The 20,047-nt window shown below is 37.4% G+C and overlaps 1 protein-coding gene across 1 annotated transcript in view; it reads left to right on the top strand.

Annotated features, from left to right (window-relative positions):
* TPPP (tubulin polymerization promoting protein) overlaps positions 1-20,047 on the top strand; it is a 73,944-nt gene that overhangs the window by 1,161 nt on the left and 52,736 nt on the right. The window contains exon 2 of the mRNA XM_086743087.1: positions 11,458-11,772. Coding sequence (XP_086599213.1) covers positions 11,462-11,772 — 311 coding nt within the window. The 5' untranslated portion in view covers positions 11,458-11,461. The remainder of the gene's footprint in view (positions 1-11,457; positions 11,773-20,047) is intronic.

Below are 20,047 nucleotides of genomic sequence, written 5' to 3'. Positions count from 1 at the left end.
GTGCTGAACGCACATGTGAAAAGGCTGCGTCTTAAACCTTGACAGCTTTGAATCCTGCAGGAGATGCTGCTGGCGAGCAATTTCCCTATTCACGTTTTGCAAGGTCTGCGTGAGCAGGTTTAGCGGGGGGAATTCTTTCAGATTTTACAGAGGATTGCATAACTGCTTATGATTATTTATGAAGAAAAGGAGGGGCAAAGCCAACCCCCAGCCTGAAATGAAGCACGTGATGTGGGACTGTTTTCACTGATTTTTACTGAGCCTTCACACTGTTTTCTCAACTAGTATCGTTAAATGGCATGCTTTAGAAGGTTGGCAGGTAGTTAGCATGATAATGAAATGAAGGTTTGTGGGGTTTTTTCCTCTAGTGTTGTGAAAACTTGGGGGAAAAAATGGAGAGATACCTATATACTTTCATGGTCTCAGCTTAAAACAGCATGACTATTTATCAATTCTATACAATTTATTTTCAAAATGTCAACGGCTTTTTTTTCCACCCTTTTGTGATGAGCCACTTCTTTTTCAAATTATGTTTTTTTACAGGCCCTACTTCAACTCAACCTCTCCCAAAGCCGTAGTAAAAGGCTGTTTTGAATGATTTTGTACCTCTCTGGGTCACAGTCATGTGCCTTTAAATAGACCATCATTTGTAACTGCTGAAGTATATGTCCAGTATTAAATCATAGTACAGTGTAATGCTTAGGGAGCATGCCATGCAAGGATCAAATTGCAGATAAAGTTCACATAGGAATCTCCTGCAGTGCTTGCACTTGACCCATGTAAATGTAAGAAAAGATCTTTATAAATGGAAATACACATCCAGCAAGTAGTTGTTTCTGTGCCCAATTTAAACTGTGAATTGACTGTGGTGAAAAAAATAATATATTTTTATTTAATTTTCATGGTAGATACACTAACTCCAGTTACTTTCTGTAGGCAGCTGTATGATGAGGTTATTTTTACTTCTTATACTTTGATCTTAATTTGAGGGGAAAAAAAAAAGAAAAAAGAGAAACCTCTTAAGGAGGGAGGCAGGCAGGCAGTTATGTCAATTTATGTTAAGATTAGTGTATTCTGGGTATAAGTAGAGGCAATTAATTGTACTTTATTATCTCAGAATGCTTTAGAGAATAAACCATACAATGTTTAAACTTGATAACTTGCTCTCAGATTATAAGATAAAATGCACATTAAAATAATAACAGATATTTTTCTGGCATTGCGTACTTTGATTATGTAAGTCTTCAGCATGACAGTGTGACTGTATTCAGAAGCTTGTATCACTGTATGAAGAAAAATCTGTAACAAGAACAGTCTTTCCTATGGCGTAATCATTTGATGATGTGATGTCCTTTCTATTTGTACATGCATACTACTTGCAACCCTGGCATAAACGAAATAGACTCTTTTCAGCAAGCAACAAATGTTTTTTTTTTCTCCCTCAGAAAATCATTTTTATGCCATGCGTAAGAGAAATTAAATGCAGGTATGTAATTTTCAGCCCTAGTGTTTCTCTATCATCCTGTCATTGACTGCTGTGGGCATATGTGCTTTTAGGTGCCGCTGCCAGTTAGCTGAAGTATTTTGCTTACTGTTTGTGTTGCTGTCGAGTCTGGGAGCTATGAGCAGAGACCTTAACTAATGTGTTAGGTGCGTGGAACAAAAACCTGGGCCTGGCCCCCAAAATATTTTGATCCAAAGTACAGAACAAGACAGCGTAAGTGGTACAAAAAAGGGAATGCAGCTTTTCTTAAGAAGAAAGCATTGGTATGTGTGTTCATTACCCAGCTATGTGTTTTCTTTCTTGTACGTTAGAGCAAAGGCAATTGTAGAACTTAATGTAAGACTCACATAGTTCCCTAAGGAAAGTTCTGGTATCAAAGGGCCCTCTTGGGACATGTGAATAATGGCTTGGTTGTTGGGGCTTTTAAAATGTATTTAACTTGACTAAATGCTGAAAGTTGAAATAAAATTTCAAAAATCTACATCAACCCAATATGAATCATTTTGTCTTCAGGCTACTTAATTTTTACCAGTCTTTAAATTTAAGGTAATTTTTAAAAATTTTGAAATGAAGTTCTCATTTCAAAATCAAAGCATTGTACAGGAAAAATCACATTACTTTGCCGTTTCCCCAGAGTTTTTTATAAGCTGTTTTAGCTCTTTCTTCCTCTTATCTCCCTCAAGCGCCCAGACCCACAAAAAAGTAACAAATACGCCTTCAGCAGAAAGAAATTTCTTGGTGAATGCTTCACTCCTGCCCATCACAAATTGCCCATACATAGAAGTACTGCAAGAATTTCCCATTGCAATGTAGTCTGGTTACTGGAGTATTTGAAAGAGCAGTGAAAGTAACTGTACGTGGAGAGGATGTTATAGGTAAAGTTCCCTGATATAAATATGATTTTTAAGTACAGAGGGCCTGTACATATGGTACAGGACAAATATGCATAGCCTGTTCAGGTTTCAGGGCACTTTTTCTGGCTGGATGTTTATCTGAAGTGCTGACAGAGCAGAACAGACTGATTTTGTGCTGGTCGTTTTTCTTGGCTCACAGTGGTGTGTCCATCAAAACAGATGGGAGATTTTTCTCTGTTATTAGTTGTTATGCGTAGTGAGTGGGCAATTCAGTTTGCTCCTGCTAAGAGGGAATCTGAACTGTGTCAGGACTCTAAGGCAGATGTGGAGAAACCTAGGGTCTTACTCTTGCCAGTTATCTTGAGGTTCCCTCTTCTTTTTCTTTTCCTGCTCATCTTTCCCCTGCCTGATGGTGTCCTGAGTGTGTGATATGAACTTACCTTGTCCTGGATAGAAATCCAAGAGCTAGAAACCAAGAGTATACAGACCAAAGCTTCAATGCATTATGTGGCAGATGAAAATACAAATGTGAATCTGCAGTACAACTGTCTTAAATAATCTTATCAAGTTAATTTTGCCTAGTTTGGCTAAGCTTAAGAATATGCATGTCAGTGTTCATATATAGGAGCATTTGGCAAAATGAGCACAGAGAAACTTAAAAAAATTAAAATCAAGGATGTAACCATTTTTACTTGAATCTCTGAGGGATGCAGTCCTAATTCAAACAAGTTCTCAAATGCACAGTTGAGGAACGGTGTTCTCTATTTGATCAGTGCTGAGGAAATTATTGCAATGGAAATTCAAACGCTAAGAGGTCTTGCTCACAAAAGCGTTCTTTAGTTATTGATGACTCTTCTTATTTTTAAATTAAAAATGAATTTACATCTATCTCATCTGATTTCACTGTCAGAAGGACCAGTTCTTAAACAGTTAATCTTACAGGAGCTTATAGATGTGAAAGGACTTATTGATGATTTAGCAAAGGAAGTATTCCCCTCCTATTTTGCACTGAGCTGTGGGCAGTTGAAAAAAATCTGTACTTAAAGGTTAGCTTTTCTTTTTTTTTTTTCTTTTTTAATTTTTATTATTCCGAAGTCTTTTTTTTTTCATATGCCATGAAAAAATACCTCATCTAAACAGTTGAGGCTCCTCCTTTGTTCTGTTTTAATCAGTGTAAATATATTTTTCTTCCTTTTCAAAATTGTCATATTTGCTTTCTTCTGCGAAAGCTGTTCTAGACACTGGCTGGTATGCTTGCCTGTGTGTGGAATTGCAGAATATTTGTGTCCGGATTATTTCTCCATCTGCCAATGACAGCAGCCCAGCAGAGCTCAGGAAAGAGTACTTAGTAAGTGGAATCCTTGGAAGAGATAGTTGCATAATGGAAAAAAAAACGCATGATAAGAGTTTATCAGTACATAAATGTGTAGTGGATGCCTGTATTGATGTTTTTGCCTTCGTAGTTGAAACCTTGTCTAAGTGGCATGGTGGTATTACAGTATATACAGTAGTAGAGCTAGTTGAGACTTATTTAATTAAATAAAGAGGGGTGGGTTTTTTGTAGTTTTAAGTGTTGTCAGGTGAACATGTGTCTTTTAAAAGCAAAAAAAAAAGTTCTAATAGAACTATTGCTGATAAAGACGTGTGTCTATGTATAGGTGCTTCACTTATGCATATACAAATAAGTGATATTTTATGAAGTGCTTCTTTGGAATGGAGGAATGTAATTCACTAAGAACTAAACTTATTTTTGTATACAAGTGATATTGTAGCATTAACTGTGTAGACAGATAGCAATAGTTTTTAGAAATAGAATGCTGAAAGCCATTTGTCAGCAGTAAAAATAATCTCTGTGCTTGATAACGTGTTTTCTAAGGTTGTTCCTTTAGTGGTATATGTAACTTCATCACAGTCTGAAATACTGTTTTGCTAAGGAGAAACACTGGACAGCTTGAGTAGCCACCTTTTTTGTTACTCTTGTTACCCATACTTTTTTTGTATGTGTCCTGCTGAAGGTCTGAATGTAGCTGTATGATGTAGCCAGCCTTGTCCTTGTCCATAGTGCTAGATACACCTATGCTGTTAAGAGGACTCGAGGTTCAGCCATGCTGTTCCTCATAAAGCCTATGAAAGGACTTAATTTTCTAAGTAAAAATGGGTTTAAATGTAGGTAGAGTTGTGTTAGCTTTGCTTGGTCTGCAGTGTTCTCTGCTTGTTCTCCTTCTGTGTTATATGCTAGGGAAAATGGATGGCTCTTGTTCACTTGAGCATCACATGTGGAGAAATATGCCCAGAGCAGAACTCAGAAGAGAAATGCCTTAACTCTGATTCCTACTGATAGCTGTGAAGGAAGCTTAAGAGAAGCTTTAAGTCATTGTCTAAAGCATTGCATTTTATTAGGAGGATGTTGCGTTTCTCCAGCTGTCTATCCCCTCCCTCAGCTTGAATGTTTATGCAAAAATGTGGGAAAAAGATTCCATCTGCTGTACTTTGTCTCTGCTGTTTTTATTTGGCATAAATAATTACAGACAGAAAATAAATGAGAATTCCCTTGAACTGCAATTCTGTAACATTTTTAAAACATGAGGAAGATAGATCAAGTACTAAAATAAAACAGATGCAGTGAGACAAATTCATATGCTTTGCACAGTTTGATAATGTTATGAATCCAATTCACTCATAAAAATAGCACCTCTCATGCTTATTGAAAGGTTGCTTTCTTTATTCCTTGGATTGGCTGGAAGGTCTTAAGAAAATTTGGATGGCAACTATTTGTAGTGCAGTGGAGAAGTTTTACGAACAGTGCAGAAACAGATTCTGATAAAAATTACACCTTAAGCACTTGCATGCTTACCAACACTTGATGTGCAGGAAGGATTAGCAGGAGAATGGAAGGTAAAAACAGGTAACAATTAACATAAAACTTAGATTGTGCGCCCGTGGGCAGAATTCTTTGTAGTATGCCTGTTTTCTAAAAGTCAATGACCTTTTAGATTTAAGATCATCTAAGAAATATCTTTAGGAAGGCTAGTAGTTTGGCTAGGCTGAAGGCCTGAGAATGTAGGTGTGGAGAGGTTGAGGCTGATGCCTTTAGAAGAGAATGGTGCAGAAATAGGAAGTTTATTGTGAGATTAAAACAAGTAAAAATGTTAATGCTAGCAACATATGGTTCTTCAAATCTTTGTGTAATAGCAGACTTTTCTCAACTTGCTGGCTGAACTAACTGCATTGCAAGGGGTCCACCATCTCTCTCCTTTTCCCCTACTCTATTTTTATTTCTTAGTAAAATCAGTAGATTTCTTGAGAGTTCATTCAAATGTCTGATGTGATCACATGCACGAAAGATGCTGTCTGACTGCATGTAGAACCTTGTTTTTCTTGGTCAACTAAAGAGATGTATAGATGCTTTTGCAGATTAATCTGTTATATTTTACCCCCATCTTTGGAAGGTGTGGATGCAAGGAAGATCAGTTGGATGAAATTTACCTAAGAGCTAGGGAATTTTTTGGTCTGAATACCCACCACAAAGAGCAAGAGTGTTGGAAAGCCTGCATACTCATATTTGGCTTAAGGACTAGTAAAAAGGGAATACAGTGCTTGAAAGATTTGAGTTTTTTAACCTGCTAGTGACATTTTGCAGATATTAGAACAATATCTTTGCTTATAAGTCTAGGGTTTGAGCTGTGGTTTACCTACTTGCCCTTCTCACGTAACAGATCACGGAGACAAAACGTACAACAGAATTGCTGGGTGGAAAGAAGGCTGCAGAAAGACTGTCTGGGGAATCTGTGTTTTGGATTATATCTTGGTGGATATTTAGGGTACAGTTAGGGTACCATCTCCACTTTACCTTGTGGCCAAAGCTCTATGATGTGACTGTAAGCAAAGCAGAACTGCATAAAAACAGCAGCAAAAGGAATGGCAGAACAGAAGGAAGTCAAGGACAGAATATGTAGATTTTTGCTGTTTAGTTGTTTGGGGAACATGGTGGAAGGGTTAAGAACTTAGGGAGGGATGAGGGCTAAGATTGAGAACTTGAGCAGAGATTCTATTTTAGGGCTGTTTTGTCCAAGTTACTGTCTTTGGGCTCCAGATGAGGAATTTGCACGGTAGGCTTTGCATTTTAGTTAGAGGATGACTCTGATGCTCAGTGTAAACATAACTTTAGGATCTTGTGGAGTTATGTTGCAAGTTACAATGGACCTACTTGTTGCGTCTGAGAAATAAGGTTGGCATATGCAAAGGTGAACATTACAAGGAAGAGTAGATGTTGGTAATACCATTATTGCATTGCAACTGTGCCATTGTGCTATTGAATCTTTTCTCCAAATTCACCAATCTCAGCAGTTTCCTGAACAGAGTTCTGCTTGATGCTTTAATGCTTTCTGCCATTAAAAAGTTTGAACTGAAAGTTTTCCTTACTTCACAGGACTTGTGATGTCATTTTAGCCAATTCTTGGTTGGTAAATACGCTAAAGAACGAACAGTTTTAAAATAAGCTATCTTTTCTATTAACTGGGTTGTATCTGAGGCTGTAATAACTATCTGCTGTGGTGTTCTAGTCTCTTGTGCTTAGACAAATACACTCTTACTCATTTCCATGGCAGTTAATGCTGCAAGAGGACTTACGTTAAAGACTAGTTCTGTAATACTTGCTGTACTGAGGCTTTGGGCTTATTTTTATGTACCTGGTATTCATGCAGCTGTAGAGCATCAGCAACTGGAATTCACAGAAACAATAGCTGCTTGCCCCCTCATTTTTTGGAAGAATCAAGATTAATATGTGACTTTATTTCTGGGAGTTCTACCAGCTGTCTGTCTGCAGATGAGTATGTATTGTAGTCTCTGGCTGAAAGGAAGTCTGATGATATGAGAAAACTTTTTCTAATGGTTTAAGCATGTGCTGAGAACACAGATCTGTCCTTTCAGTATCTTTTAGCATGAATTAGTCATAACCTTGGTCAGTTTGATCCCTAGCTTAATCTCTATCTGTATAGATATCTCTGTCACTGTGATGTGCTGTATTACTTACCTATTGCAGGGTGAGAAAAGGGACAAGAACTGTTTTTTCATGATACTAAAGGAGTATTACATGACACAAACTAGAGCAGTTCCTAGCACACCACCTAGTTGTCTCAATAGTCTGTGGATTTCTGTAACTCCAGTGTTTTGGGACAGTTGTTCTTTCACAAAGCCTTCTGAACTCTAGCATCTGCTTATACCTCTTTCTTAATGTCTTGCATGGCTCCTTTTGGTGATGTTGACCTGCTAGGTTGGAGCCAGCAGTATTTGGATAGGATGAGATTGGTGGCTAGTCTCTCCTTCCTTCCATCTACTGCTTATGGAACTGTAGTGTTATCTGTGTGCATATTAGACTTTCTGGATGGTGATGAAAGGTGTTTCTTTGGTTAACTGTAATTGTTATAGTCTGCATCTACACAGCTCATGCTTTTGAACAGTGGCTTAATTTTGTTTTACTGAATTTTAAAATTGGTATTTTAGAGTAGTCAGTTTCTTTTGTAACTTTCATCTAGCACCCTGCTATGACCCCTCCCCAAATTACTGCTAGCCTTTACTTCTAGAAGAAGCTAGCAGGCACCTTCTGATCCCTTTGTCCAGGGAAAAAAAAAGGGTAAGGAGTACCCAAAACTGCATTTGATCTTGAATTTTTGGCAAATAGGTTATTCCGTACTCCTGTTTGAAAGATCATTTCTTCAACATGGCATGACTTCCTTCCTTGTCTCTAATTGCTAAACAAAGTGAAAGGAGCTGACCTTATTAAAAATCTTATTTCATATCCTGCAATTCTTTACCTTCTAATATAGTATATTAATGAATATATTTCTCTTCAGAGTGTGTTGTTTGTAGTGTTAAGAAACAAAATTTTAAGTTGAGGCTAGGTCAGTATTTTCATAAATGATATAGCTTCTTTTTAGTGAATTTAATGCTATTATGTGAGATTTTAAGAAGTAAACTGTACTTACAGTTCAACAAGACAAGGAGTATCCATGACAATTTTTGGCAACCACAGCAGAGCCCTAGTTTTAATCTATCCTTGACCTTCTGCTTTTGATGCTGAGATTTTCTTTGAAATGAGTCTTCTTTGCATACTAGATTTCATCACTCAAAACAGAAGCCTTTTCTACAGAGTATTCCTGTTGCCTCCTGACCCAGAACTACTCAAAACACCCAATACAAAGTTCATTTATTGACATCTGAGAGAACTAAGTTTAGAAATGAACTGTCTTTCTCAAGGCCAAATATATTTCTTGAAGCATTTTTCCTGTACCAAGTTTATAAACTTTGAATTTGTTAGCAGCTGAAAGTAAGTAAAAACTATTTTCAATAGATACAGCTATCATGTTGAAGACAGTATAAGACAGTAGTGCAGACAAAAAATAATTTAGTCATTTTAAAAATCACATGATTCAGAAAATCAGAAGCATCCCAAATGTGGGTTTGAGCTCATGATTTGAAATCATGTTGCTTTTTAAAACACATTTGTGCTGTGCTGGGCAAAGTTGAGTTATGGTTATGGGTGACATGCGATTAGGCATAGTTGGTTGACAAGGCACTGACACTGGCTAAAAAAGATCTTGTTCAGGAGATACTCAAAAATGTAGGCATGTGGTTATTTTTTTTTCTAATTTCAGTTGAGACAGTGTGGCACAAAGGTTTTCTTGCTTATAGTTTGTAAACTGTGCAATTGTTGTGTCTTTCAAGAATATTCACACTGAGTATAGCTTCTTGACAGAATTGCTAAGAGAAAGAGGGGGCTATCCCTGAAAATCTCTTGGAAGATTTATTTGGCACAAGGTAAAATTGTGAAATTATATGAACTCTACTTACCTTACTATAGAAGATCTCCACCTTTTTTTTTTTTGTCCTGTTACTTGCTTACGGAGGTAACTTTGGTTTTTAATATCCTATGCAGTCTTAAAATACAGACTTTGCTTTTTGCTGATGTGTACTGCCTTTCTTTCTTTCTTTCTTTCTCTAGACAGCTAGTGTTAGCTTGGAAAATTTCTGGTTCTAGTTTCCAGCTCCAGTGGGTTTGAAATGGTGCAAGCTTGGAAGAGACTTCTGCTTTTGGAAGTCAAACTTCCTCGAAGATTGAGGTAGACCATAGATCTTCATGATCTGATTTTTAATGTAATTCTCTTTTGAGTAGATTGTATCAGCAGTGTTTTTGTTTTTTTCTCACATTCTGTCACCACTGTTTTGGTAGGAGAAGAGTGTATGTAGCCTGATGAATTGGACAGTTTAGACTGATGTGTAGACACTATTTCAGTAAAAATGTATGCATCTTTATACTTTTAGTGGCTTACAATTTCCTGTGGGTGCTTACTGGTTTGGAGTTTTAGTGTTGGGAGACTTTCAGAAAAGTTTACTGAGGTAAAATTGCTGTTCTTTGGAGGGCAGGGTGCAAAGGAACTAGAAATGGAAATTGGTTACATTTTAAACTTTTTAATGAACTTTAAATTTTCGAACTCTTTCCACTCCCCTCTGTGCTTTTCTTCTTATTTCATAGGTGCACATGTAACTGTCATGTTAATTTTAATTTAGCATTTTGGTTTGTTAACCAAAACTTGTGCTGACAAAAGGATACCCAGGCTTAAGATATAACAAGATTTTTAAGCATTTACTTGAAAGTGTTTTAAATAGTGCTTTGCCTATTCTGTTTTTGCTCAAATTAAAGGACAAAGGTCCCTTAGTATTGCTTTTATTAAAAGGTTGGTTGTAATCGTGAAGCTTAACAATAACTGCTGCATAGCAGGTTGTTATGGTTAGTCCTGTTGCAGCGTGCAGGAAAGGGTATGCCTTGGTTGTTCAGGTGACAGAGCTTAAGCAATATCAGAAGAGGCAGAATTTTAGAATTGTTTCCATTGCTGAGGAGTTTGTCTGGAAGTACATTATATAAGTGAAAAGAACTTTCTGTCTGATGCAGAAATAAAACCTTAGCTAGACATACATACCAATCTTTGCTTATATTAATTAGTCACACACAATGTACAACTGTGACTTTAGAAGAATGCACGAGGTAAGTATGTTGGGATTTCCAGCCCTTATCCAGTACTTGCCAAACTTCTGATTCCTGAAGCACCTTTTCCTGGATTAAAATTTGTAGCACCACCACAGATGCGAGTCTGGGCAACAGTCTGCACGTAGCTGTTGGGATAGGCACACAGTGCACCCTATCCCTAGGCTTTTCGGTGCCTCTTACTTCTGCCAAGCTAAGAGCAGATGGGCAGAAAGCAAAGGCTCCTATGCCGTGCTTCTCGCATATTAGGGGCTTTTTCTTTATGAAGAAACCTGAAAATAACTTTAGTGTTCTGTTTCTCAGTTTAATTTTTCTTTTAAAAGGCAAACCTGTGCTACATGAACATAGTGTAGTCTGAAAGTTGTTCTCTGCAGTACTGACATCCTTTCTCAGTGCTCCTGCATCATAGATGGTGTTAATTCAAAATGAATTCCACAGCTACAGTTCTTTGGGCATAAACTTGAGAAATTAATGGTTTTATTAATAAGAGAGACTTGTCTAAGCATTTCTGAGGCTTCCTTACTTGTTAGCCCTTACATTAGTAACATAAGAGTTATAACATTAATATTTTCGCTGCACTTGCAGAATATTTCATTTTTTTTCAGTAAAAAAAAAAAAAGAATTTAAAAGCCACAGTCCAGAAAATAAAGGGCTGTTTACTTTTCCTTCAGAAATAAAAGTAGGTAGTAATGCCTACAATGTAAAGGGAATACTTTTATTCAAATCAGTAGAGTGACTGTGGTGATTGCCATTAAAAAAAGAAAAGAAACACTAAGTGTTCTCTTGTTGGCTGATATAATGATGGTGAAATTAGGTTTGTGCTCTTTTTGGGAACTTTCTTTCCCTGATTTTTTTTTTCATATGCTAGAATTTTTTTCAACATGGGCAGAGAGTTACAGAATTCTACAGATAGACTGTTATTTGACAGTGGAAGGCACTGCATTCTTGCTAACTTTATAGACCACATATTCTTCATATGTTGTGATATGGACTGTAGCTTAAAAGAAAATAAACTAGTGCAAATTCATGTAATAAGTTTACCCTTCTCTTATTTGTAGCACAATGGCTGACAATAAAGCGAAGTCGACCAAACCTGTGAATAAGACTCCTCCAAAGTCTCCTTCAGATCCAGCCAAGGACCGAGCAGCAAAACGATTATCCTATGATTCGAACAGCTCCCATGAGGGAGCTATGGCAGGGGAAATAAGTGCTCTGGAAGAGGCCTTTAGAAAATTTGCCATCCATGGTGATACAAGAGCCACAGGAAAAGAAATGCATGGGAAGAACTGGTCAAAGCTATGTAAGGACTGTCATGTGATAGATGGTAAGAACGTGACAATCACAGATGTTGACATTGTCTTCAGTAAAATCAAGTAAGTTCCTTTCTGCCATCGGTTCCTTGTGTCTTCGACATGTTTTGTAGATAATCATCTAAATTTATCTTCTGTTGCTTACAGATGTTGTGAGGCACTGTATGTCTTTGTCACAATTGATCTCTTTCCTATTCCTTTATGAAACTGTGTTGCTTTGTCTGAAGATACAGCTTTCAGCTTCTGTCCTGCTATCTTAAACTGACTTCAGTGTCACAGGTGTTATGCTGTACAGAGAGGTATGAAGTGATCAGGACAAATGCAGGTTGTTCTAAGAAACAGTTCTTTTTTGACTGCAGTAAATGATATGAATGTTTCCTGAAGGATATCTGAATGAAGTCGCAATGTAGTTTTACATCTTGCCAAAACTCAGCCTCAGAGGACTGAGGCTAAGGTGGCATATATACTGAAAGCCATTATTTTTACAACAGTCTTAATGGCCACCTATGCAAGTTTAAAGTGTAGGGCCACGCCAAACTGATTGTGATGCAGACCTATGGCTGTGATTAATTAGTTAGAATTATCTCAGTGATACTAGCTTATTCTTGTGAGCAGACTGGAGGTTTAGTGAAACCTTCTCCCTAGACTGGAAACCTAGGCAGACTTGATCCAGAAGCTCGTCAAATCCAAGGGAAGACATTCAACTGTTCTGGCATGTTCTATATGAAGCCTCACATAATTTTTTTTTTTTTGTTGTTCTTGCTTTATGTGTAGAATTGGATCATTTTCACCTTCCCCCTCCCCCTGGTTATCTGATCTGATAGCCTTGTCTTTTCTGCTTTTTATTACTCCAGTAATTGTTTAAATTGTCTCACACCTCATTATGCTGATGGATATACTTTAAGGAAGGTCCTTTACTTGTACTTACAGGAACATTTATTTGGTTTGTGCTCTCAACTGCTGTGGTCTAATGCTGGAGGGACATGCAAACTGAGTTGCTTACAAGGATGGTTGGGAAAACTTGCTACAAGCACAGACCGCTTAGAGTGCATTAAAGCATAGAAAGGCAGAGAAGAAAAGGCCCTTGATATTAAAAGGTTGTACAGTGTAACATACAGAGTTAGAACAACATTACTTCTTTGATTTCTTTCTTTCTTTGTTTCTTTTCTTCTCAGGGATCTTATCTAGGCAATTAAAAACACTATATCTGTACACTCCAAGCTTCCTGTTCTTGTATCAGTCCACTTTCTCCTGTATTTTTCTACTTGGATTTTTTGGAAGTTGTGTTGCCAGAGTTAGGTATACTATCAGTGAACTAGCTTATTTGAAATGCATGTTCAGGCATAGGGTTGTTTTGTTTCATCCTTGATCTATGGTAGACAATGCTGGCATTTATTTTTAAATTTTCTTTGACTTTCATCGACTTAAAAATCTCTCTGTATCTATCATCACAGGAAATAATAAATCTCAGTGCTATTTCCTCATGTCAGTATCTGGATAAGTTAGTGACAGGACAACCCCATGATATGGCATAAACAGTTGTGCAACATTAGCAGATATAAAGAAATATCAGTTTTGATGCCTGCTGGGGTAGAAGGAATCTGCCTGTTCTGCAGGAATGAGTTGTGAGGTGGCGGGGACCTGAGGTTCAGGGAGAATGTCGGAGGCTCAAGAAGAACATCAGCATATCCCCTTGTGGTTATTCAGCAGTCTCAGCTCAGCTTGGGGATTCTTGTCTCTGCTGCTGTAGGGAGGTGCCTGTTCAGTTTGTCAGACCATGACCACCGTGAAGTGTTGTCATTTCTCTTGGAAGCAGCACGCTGCCTTTTCCTCTCCCTGTCTAGTATTTAATAGTTTAGAAGATAACTACATCAAATGCAAAAGCATTTTGATCTTAATTGTTTATGAATTACTTTCTCATTCCTCACCTGTTCACATACATATAACGTGTATTTTATATATTCTTCTTTTTAAGAGAACATTATTTTTAAATTAATATTGCTTAAATGGCAGATGGGGAAACTTACAATAGCTGAGATTTGCTATCCTGACTAGGAAGGTCTGTTTTGTCATGTGCATGCTTTCGGTAGGTACATCTCCACATTTTCTTAAGTGTTTTTTTTAAACATTTTTATTCTTGAGAGCATATGTCAGCAATTCTTTTTAGTTTAGATCACATTTATTTCACATATAGTATTTTGAGTTTTAACAAGGGAAGATTTAATGACTGTAGTTTACTCGAGTGTTAGGAATATGCTGTAACTTTGGAGGCTTATGCATAGGCTGAGTATGCAGGGTTTCTCAGGCGTGTTCAGACAACTGCTTTTCCTTGCTTTCTCTTTTGCTTCACATTTAACCCTAAGCTAAAGGATAATGATGGATTTTGTGATGCATACTCACAAAATAAACTCTTACTCATTTCCATTTTACAAGCATCTTTTTCCCAGCAGACCGCTAAGATTTTTTGACAACCCAAGTTTTTCCTCTTGTGTGTTGAATGAAAAACATAAACACTATAAAAGAGCCTCAGAGTCCCCAGAAAGCACAGAGTACTGCTTCCATGCCTCAGTGAGAGTTATGCTTACGGATATCAGAAGGGTCTGTACTTCATTATTGTTTTTAGGTTCTTCAGATAGACTATTTCTCACAAGCCAGACTTTGGCCTGGCATTCCTAAGTAGTGGTTCAGAGAAATGAGGTTGGTGCATCTTGGCAGTTGTAGTCTGGCCAGGGAGCACATCCAAAGATAAGAGGAGATATTTGTCATACACAATCACAATTGCCATCTAGCATTGTGGTAGAACTTCCAAACAGGTTTTCTGTTGGGTCTATTACTGGGAAGCCACAGTGTTTAGCAGGGTTTTTTTTTCTCGCCAGCCCTACTTACAGTTTATGACAATGGCACATGTTGTTCAAATGCTAGAAAATAATTAATCTGATAGAATTGTTCTTTGGGTTTATGAATTACCATGTCTATGTATAAAGCCAATGTTTGTTATCTTGCTAGCTTTCCCAGGCCTCATTTATTATTCTGCTACAGATACTGACAAAATAGGTAGGAAATATGCGTGGTTGATAGTCAGGGTAAAGTGACAGGGAAATTAGTAACAGATATGTTTACCTAAGAGCTACTGAAATATAGTGTTTTATTCACTGATTGGCAATGTTCTCTGCTGTAGGAGAGATTTTATCAGTTTAGTCTTGAGAAGTCATGAACATTTTTGTAGACTCAACATTCTCCTCTCTGCCTCCATCAAACCAGGTGACTGAAACTTCTGAAAATTTTGAATAGTCATTGATACTTCTTCAAAGTTGGGACTATGTGTCTGTCTTTCAGATACTAGTTCATTTAAGGTTAAGTTTATATTTTTATAAAGGTTGAGGAAACTCTGATGAACCTTTGTTACAAATAAGAAAATAAGTGTAGAATGCTGTTTTCCTTCTGCATGAGGATGTCGGGTCAGACTGATGTGTAATTTGTCTGTTTGTCTTGCATAAAAGGTCCATTTGAAGGCCTTTATCTAAGCACAACATTTGTATGTATTTTAGGATAAGAAGGAGGAATGGTCTAATGCAAAGAATGCACAGCAGTAGACATGCTAGAATTGCATTGTTGGTAAGAAAAGATGTAAATTGTGTGATTTCCCCCTTCCCCCCGACCCCCCTAAGTATTTTTGTTTAACAGCAATTTGTAGTTTTGGAAGGATTTGTGAGGCCCTTGAGACCCTTGAGTCCCTTAAAGTGGATTTTAACATAAGATGTGTGTGTTTAATAGGTGTCTTCTTCTGCCTTTTTTTTTTTTTTTGCTTTTCTATTTCAAAAACTTTCTATTGTCAAGTCAGAAAATACAAGAAATTAAGAAATTAATTTTGAAATGAAAAGCCAAAGTCCACTTGTGAGAGTAGCCATGTGTGTGAATATTTGTAAGTTGCATCCCTAGAGATCAGAGGAAAACCACCTATATTTATGCCAAATATTTGGATTCCATTCATACACTTGGGATAGACTGACATTACTATAGTAAGTAGAAAAGTAAAATTTTTTTTAGGTTATAAAAACATACAATAAAGACATCTCATACGATATAGTTATATCTTTCTATGCATGTTGTACCTGGAAAAGCAAGAAAAATTGTGAAGAGTGAATTACAAAGTTTTACAGTATCTTACAGGATGAAATCTATTAAAAATGCAGCAGAATCAACAAACGTGTACGTTACTCTAAATACAATTATGTAGTAAGCTTTTCTTACTGTATTTTGTAGTTTCACTGTCAAAACTTGAGTTGTTTAACTGTTTTCTTCATATGTTCATCGGATTGCATACAACGATAACACTATGGTTGAAGGGTAAATTTTCATTTCAAAGCTAGCACCTTGCTTAAAGTTACGTAGAAGTCTCTTTTGCTAGTTGGTATCAGGATAGCTTTGTCACTTTACAAGGCAAAAATGAAGCAACCCCTTCTCTGAAAAACCTAGTCATCATTGCTAAAAAAAAAAGCCTGAAAATAGTTAGGAAGCATTTTTTTTAATTGGTCCCTAAATTCACTGCCACGCTTGAAGACAAGCATAAGTCACAATCATATTCTATGAGAAGGCAAGTTTTTCATAAATTACTGTATGTGACATTTACATGACAGGACCAAAAATAGTGTTTTACCATATTTGTAATAGTAATAACTTCAATTTCCCTGTAGCTCAGGCTTCTGCTAAAATGTAGGGTAATAGTACAAATATCTTAGAAATATTACATCATTCCAAGCATTCATTTTTCACATACTATCTGAACCTTATATAGACATCTTTCTTTATATTTCTCAAATTAAGAGTGATAATACAATCTGGGTCTATTGAATTTAGAGACATACAACTTGCAGACATGCAATAGCATTTGAGAATGGATTGGTTTAATGAGAATGGGAACTCTGTAGGTATCTTTTTAGTAGCCGAAACAATTGCCTTGCTTCTTGGAAAGGTTCCTCATTAACTGACTGTTTATTGTACGTTACTCTTCCAGAGCTGCTGAAGTTTGTAGGCTGTGTGTCTTGTCTTGTGCTTTGCAGATTGCAAATATGGGTTTAATGAATCTTGTTGCCTTGGATAAAGCAAGCTTATTGGTGACACAGGAGAAGGGTGCATAAGTGTTCTGCATTTGCTATGAAAAGGAACATGTGGCTGCATTCGTCTTCTGAATCCAGCAAGACAGTGAGACACAACAGTCTAAGAACCTTTTTTTAAGGAAAGCAAAATACCCAAGAAGAATAGAGGTTACTGATCTCTGACCAGTATTCTGGTATGTTGCCTTAGGAACTTAAATTTCTTTGTTTATTGGGGTCAACAACTGCTCTGGGAAATTTGATATGTTAGCTATGCCATACACATACTCCACTTGTTGTACATAGTTAATATGGTAATAGTAATAGCCCTGATATAAATACCTCTGCTCTTATTTTAGAAGTGTTACCACTCAGCATTGCAAGAATATGGTTTAAGCACTGCCATAAAACTACTAATTCTATGACATTATTAGATAGAAAAATAAAAATATTTCTGTTTACACTGGCATGTTACTATGGTTGCAAGCAGGCCTGCGTGACGTCATGCCTTGGATCTATTGTGAGCATTTATTTAGGTAGTTGTCTCTATGGAAACATTTGTTTGTTTTGATGTTACTATGTGTTAAATTTTAAACAAATTTTTGTGGTTCTATACTGGATTGTTATTGAAGACTAGTTAATCTACAGAAGCTTTGTAAATATACCTTACTCCCCACCTTCTAAAATATTTTTGGTGAAAGATCAAGTGAAAGCATAATTGTCCTCTCAAATTCCATTAATAGTTTCTTATGTTGCTTTGACATGTTTTCTTGTTGCTGAGGAAGCCATGTGTTCTAAAGGCCAGAAAACTCTCCTCCATCTTTTTGAGAGAGGAAGGTTTTGTTCCCATGGAGAATCTTCATAACACACTTTATTGTGCCCTGACTTCTGAGCAGTCCCACCCATACTCTATCCTTAGCACATCTTGCACAGTCAGCTGTTTAGCCTGGTTCCCACAGTCTGGATTAGTCAGGTCTCTACAGGAGTACTTCCACCTGAGACCAGCGGGGTCTTAATTCAGCAGTAGTTCACCATTGCTGCAAGACTGTGGAAGAACTGAAATGGATAATGTTTGCTCTAAGCAGCTGGCAAGATGATTCTTGGCAAGAATGAGTACATGCTTTCCTCATTTGTCAACTACAATATGATTGTTGTCTTTTCTTTGTATTGAACAATTATGATACTTCTTGCTTTCTTAATATATTTGAAAGGAGTAGTACTTTGACACCTGCACTCATTCAAAACAAATATCTCTCCATGAGGTTTCTCTGAAGTAGTTTGTATTTAACAGAGATTTTACTGAAGCCTCTCTTAAATTTTTTAAATAAGTAAATAGGTATGAAATGGTCTTTATATATAAATGAAGCACATCGTAGTTGTACGTTGTGTTCTACTTCCCTACTGGAGAGTTTCTTTTAATAGTGACACAGAATCTGACTTGTATAATCCTACTTTATGCATGAAGTAGGCATAACAGTTAACTTGTGTACTTTAATATATCTGCATCAGGAAATAAGTTTTAAGTGGATATAGAATGGTATGCAGAGCATAATCTGTGCTAATAAATATTTCCCTTCAAGGCAAATTGTGAAGTAGTGCAGTTATAGATAGAAATGTAGGTAAGTTACCACAGAAAGTGTTCTTCACCACATCATCGATACTTTGTTTTAATTGAAATTAAGACACAATTTCTTTTTTTCGTCTGATAAGCCTTTTGCACTTTATCCTTGGAAGGCCTTATATTTTAAAAAAACAAAGCAACTCTTCTTCCCCCTCTGCCAAGAGGCATAAATTCTAAAAGTGATCACTTATGAGAAGAAAGGTGGATTTTAACTTGCTGTTATGCAGGCTTATTTTGTGCATGTGGAAAGGATAAATTCTGTACCCCCAATGATGTGTGCTGACTATTATTTTAAAAACACCTTTTCGTGTGAGTAGAAATCACATGAAAGCCTGTAGATATGGTAGTGGATGATTCATTTCCCAGCTGATACAGAATGTTGCATGATCTCATACACAGTACTGTATAACAGCTTGCTTGGTATTTGCTACGCTTTGTGGCATATGCTGGTGGTGGACTACAAAGTTCTATGGGTTTAGAGTAGAAGTAGGGCTCTGCTGTGAGATCTTATCTTGTGGGTTTTTACAGGGTTTTTTGCCTCTCTCTTTTTTTTTTTTTTTTTTTTGGGCAAGTCAAAGTAATTTTATGGTATTGCACCATCATTTAAAATCACCTGGATTTCATTTATAATTGTAGCTATGTGAAATATTTGTTAGTTACAAAATTACTTGATTTTGCTGATTAACAAGCAAGTATTTTCTAGACTGTTAAACATCAGTGTAGACTTTGTCTTTTGTTTTTCATGGACTGAAGTAGAAGATGATTAAGATGTGAGAGCTAAGACAGCACTGGCTGCAGCAGCGAGGTGACTGGTTAAGGTCTTTAAAGGAGTAAGCAAGATAAACAACATAATTACAACCCCGGACTTCAGAAGGGCAGATCTTGGCCTGCTCAGTTTCCCACAAGGAAGTGCCCTGGAGGGCAGAGGCGCTTATGAGAGCTGGTTGATCTTCAAGACAGCTTCCTCGGAGCACAAGAGGAGTCCATTCCCATGTGCAGGAAGTCGAGCAAGCATGGCAACAGGCCAGCATGGATGAACATGGAGCTTCTGACTGAGCTTGAACACAAAAAGGAAGCACACAGGAGGTGGAAGCATGGAGAGGCAATGTCGGAGGAATATAGCCCACGTACGAAGGAACAGAGAAAGGAGATGCAAAGTTCAGCTGGAGTTGAGGCTAGCGGGGGAGGTGAAGGACAACATGAGAGGTTTCTGTAAGTACACTGGTAGCAAAAGTGTGCTTTTTAAGAGCTCGATGTGGTAGGGGACCTAGTGACAAGGGACTTGGAAAAGGCAGAGATACTCAATGCCTTTTTTTGCCTCCCTTTTCAACTAGTAGGGCTTGCCCTCAGGGTTCATGGGTCCCTAGACCTGCTGCAGAGTCTGTGGGCAAGAAGCAGTACCCGCAGTAAAGGAAGAGTTAAGACTCACTTGGGCCAATTAGATGTACACAAAGCCATGGGACCAGGTAGGATGCATCCCAGGGTGCTGAAGGAACTGGGCAGTGTCATTGCAAAGCTGCTGCCTATCATCTTCAAAAGGCCATGGCAGCTGGGGGAGGTTCCCAGTGAAAAGGCAAACATCACAGACATCCTTGAGAAGGGCAAGAAGGAGAATCCGGGTAAC

The sequence above is a fragment of the Chlamydotis macqueenii genome, chromosome 2, assembly GCF_036417535.1.
Source record: "Chlamydotis macqueenii isolate bChlMac1 chromosome 2, bChlMac1.mat, whole genome shotgun sequence".
Lineage (NCBI taxonomy): Eukaryota > Metazoa > Chordata > Aves > Otidiformes > Otididae > Chlamydotis > Chlamydotis macqueenii.
Note: the sequence above shows the minus strand (reverse complement) of the source record. Positions and strands in the feature narration are given on the sequence as shown.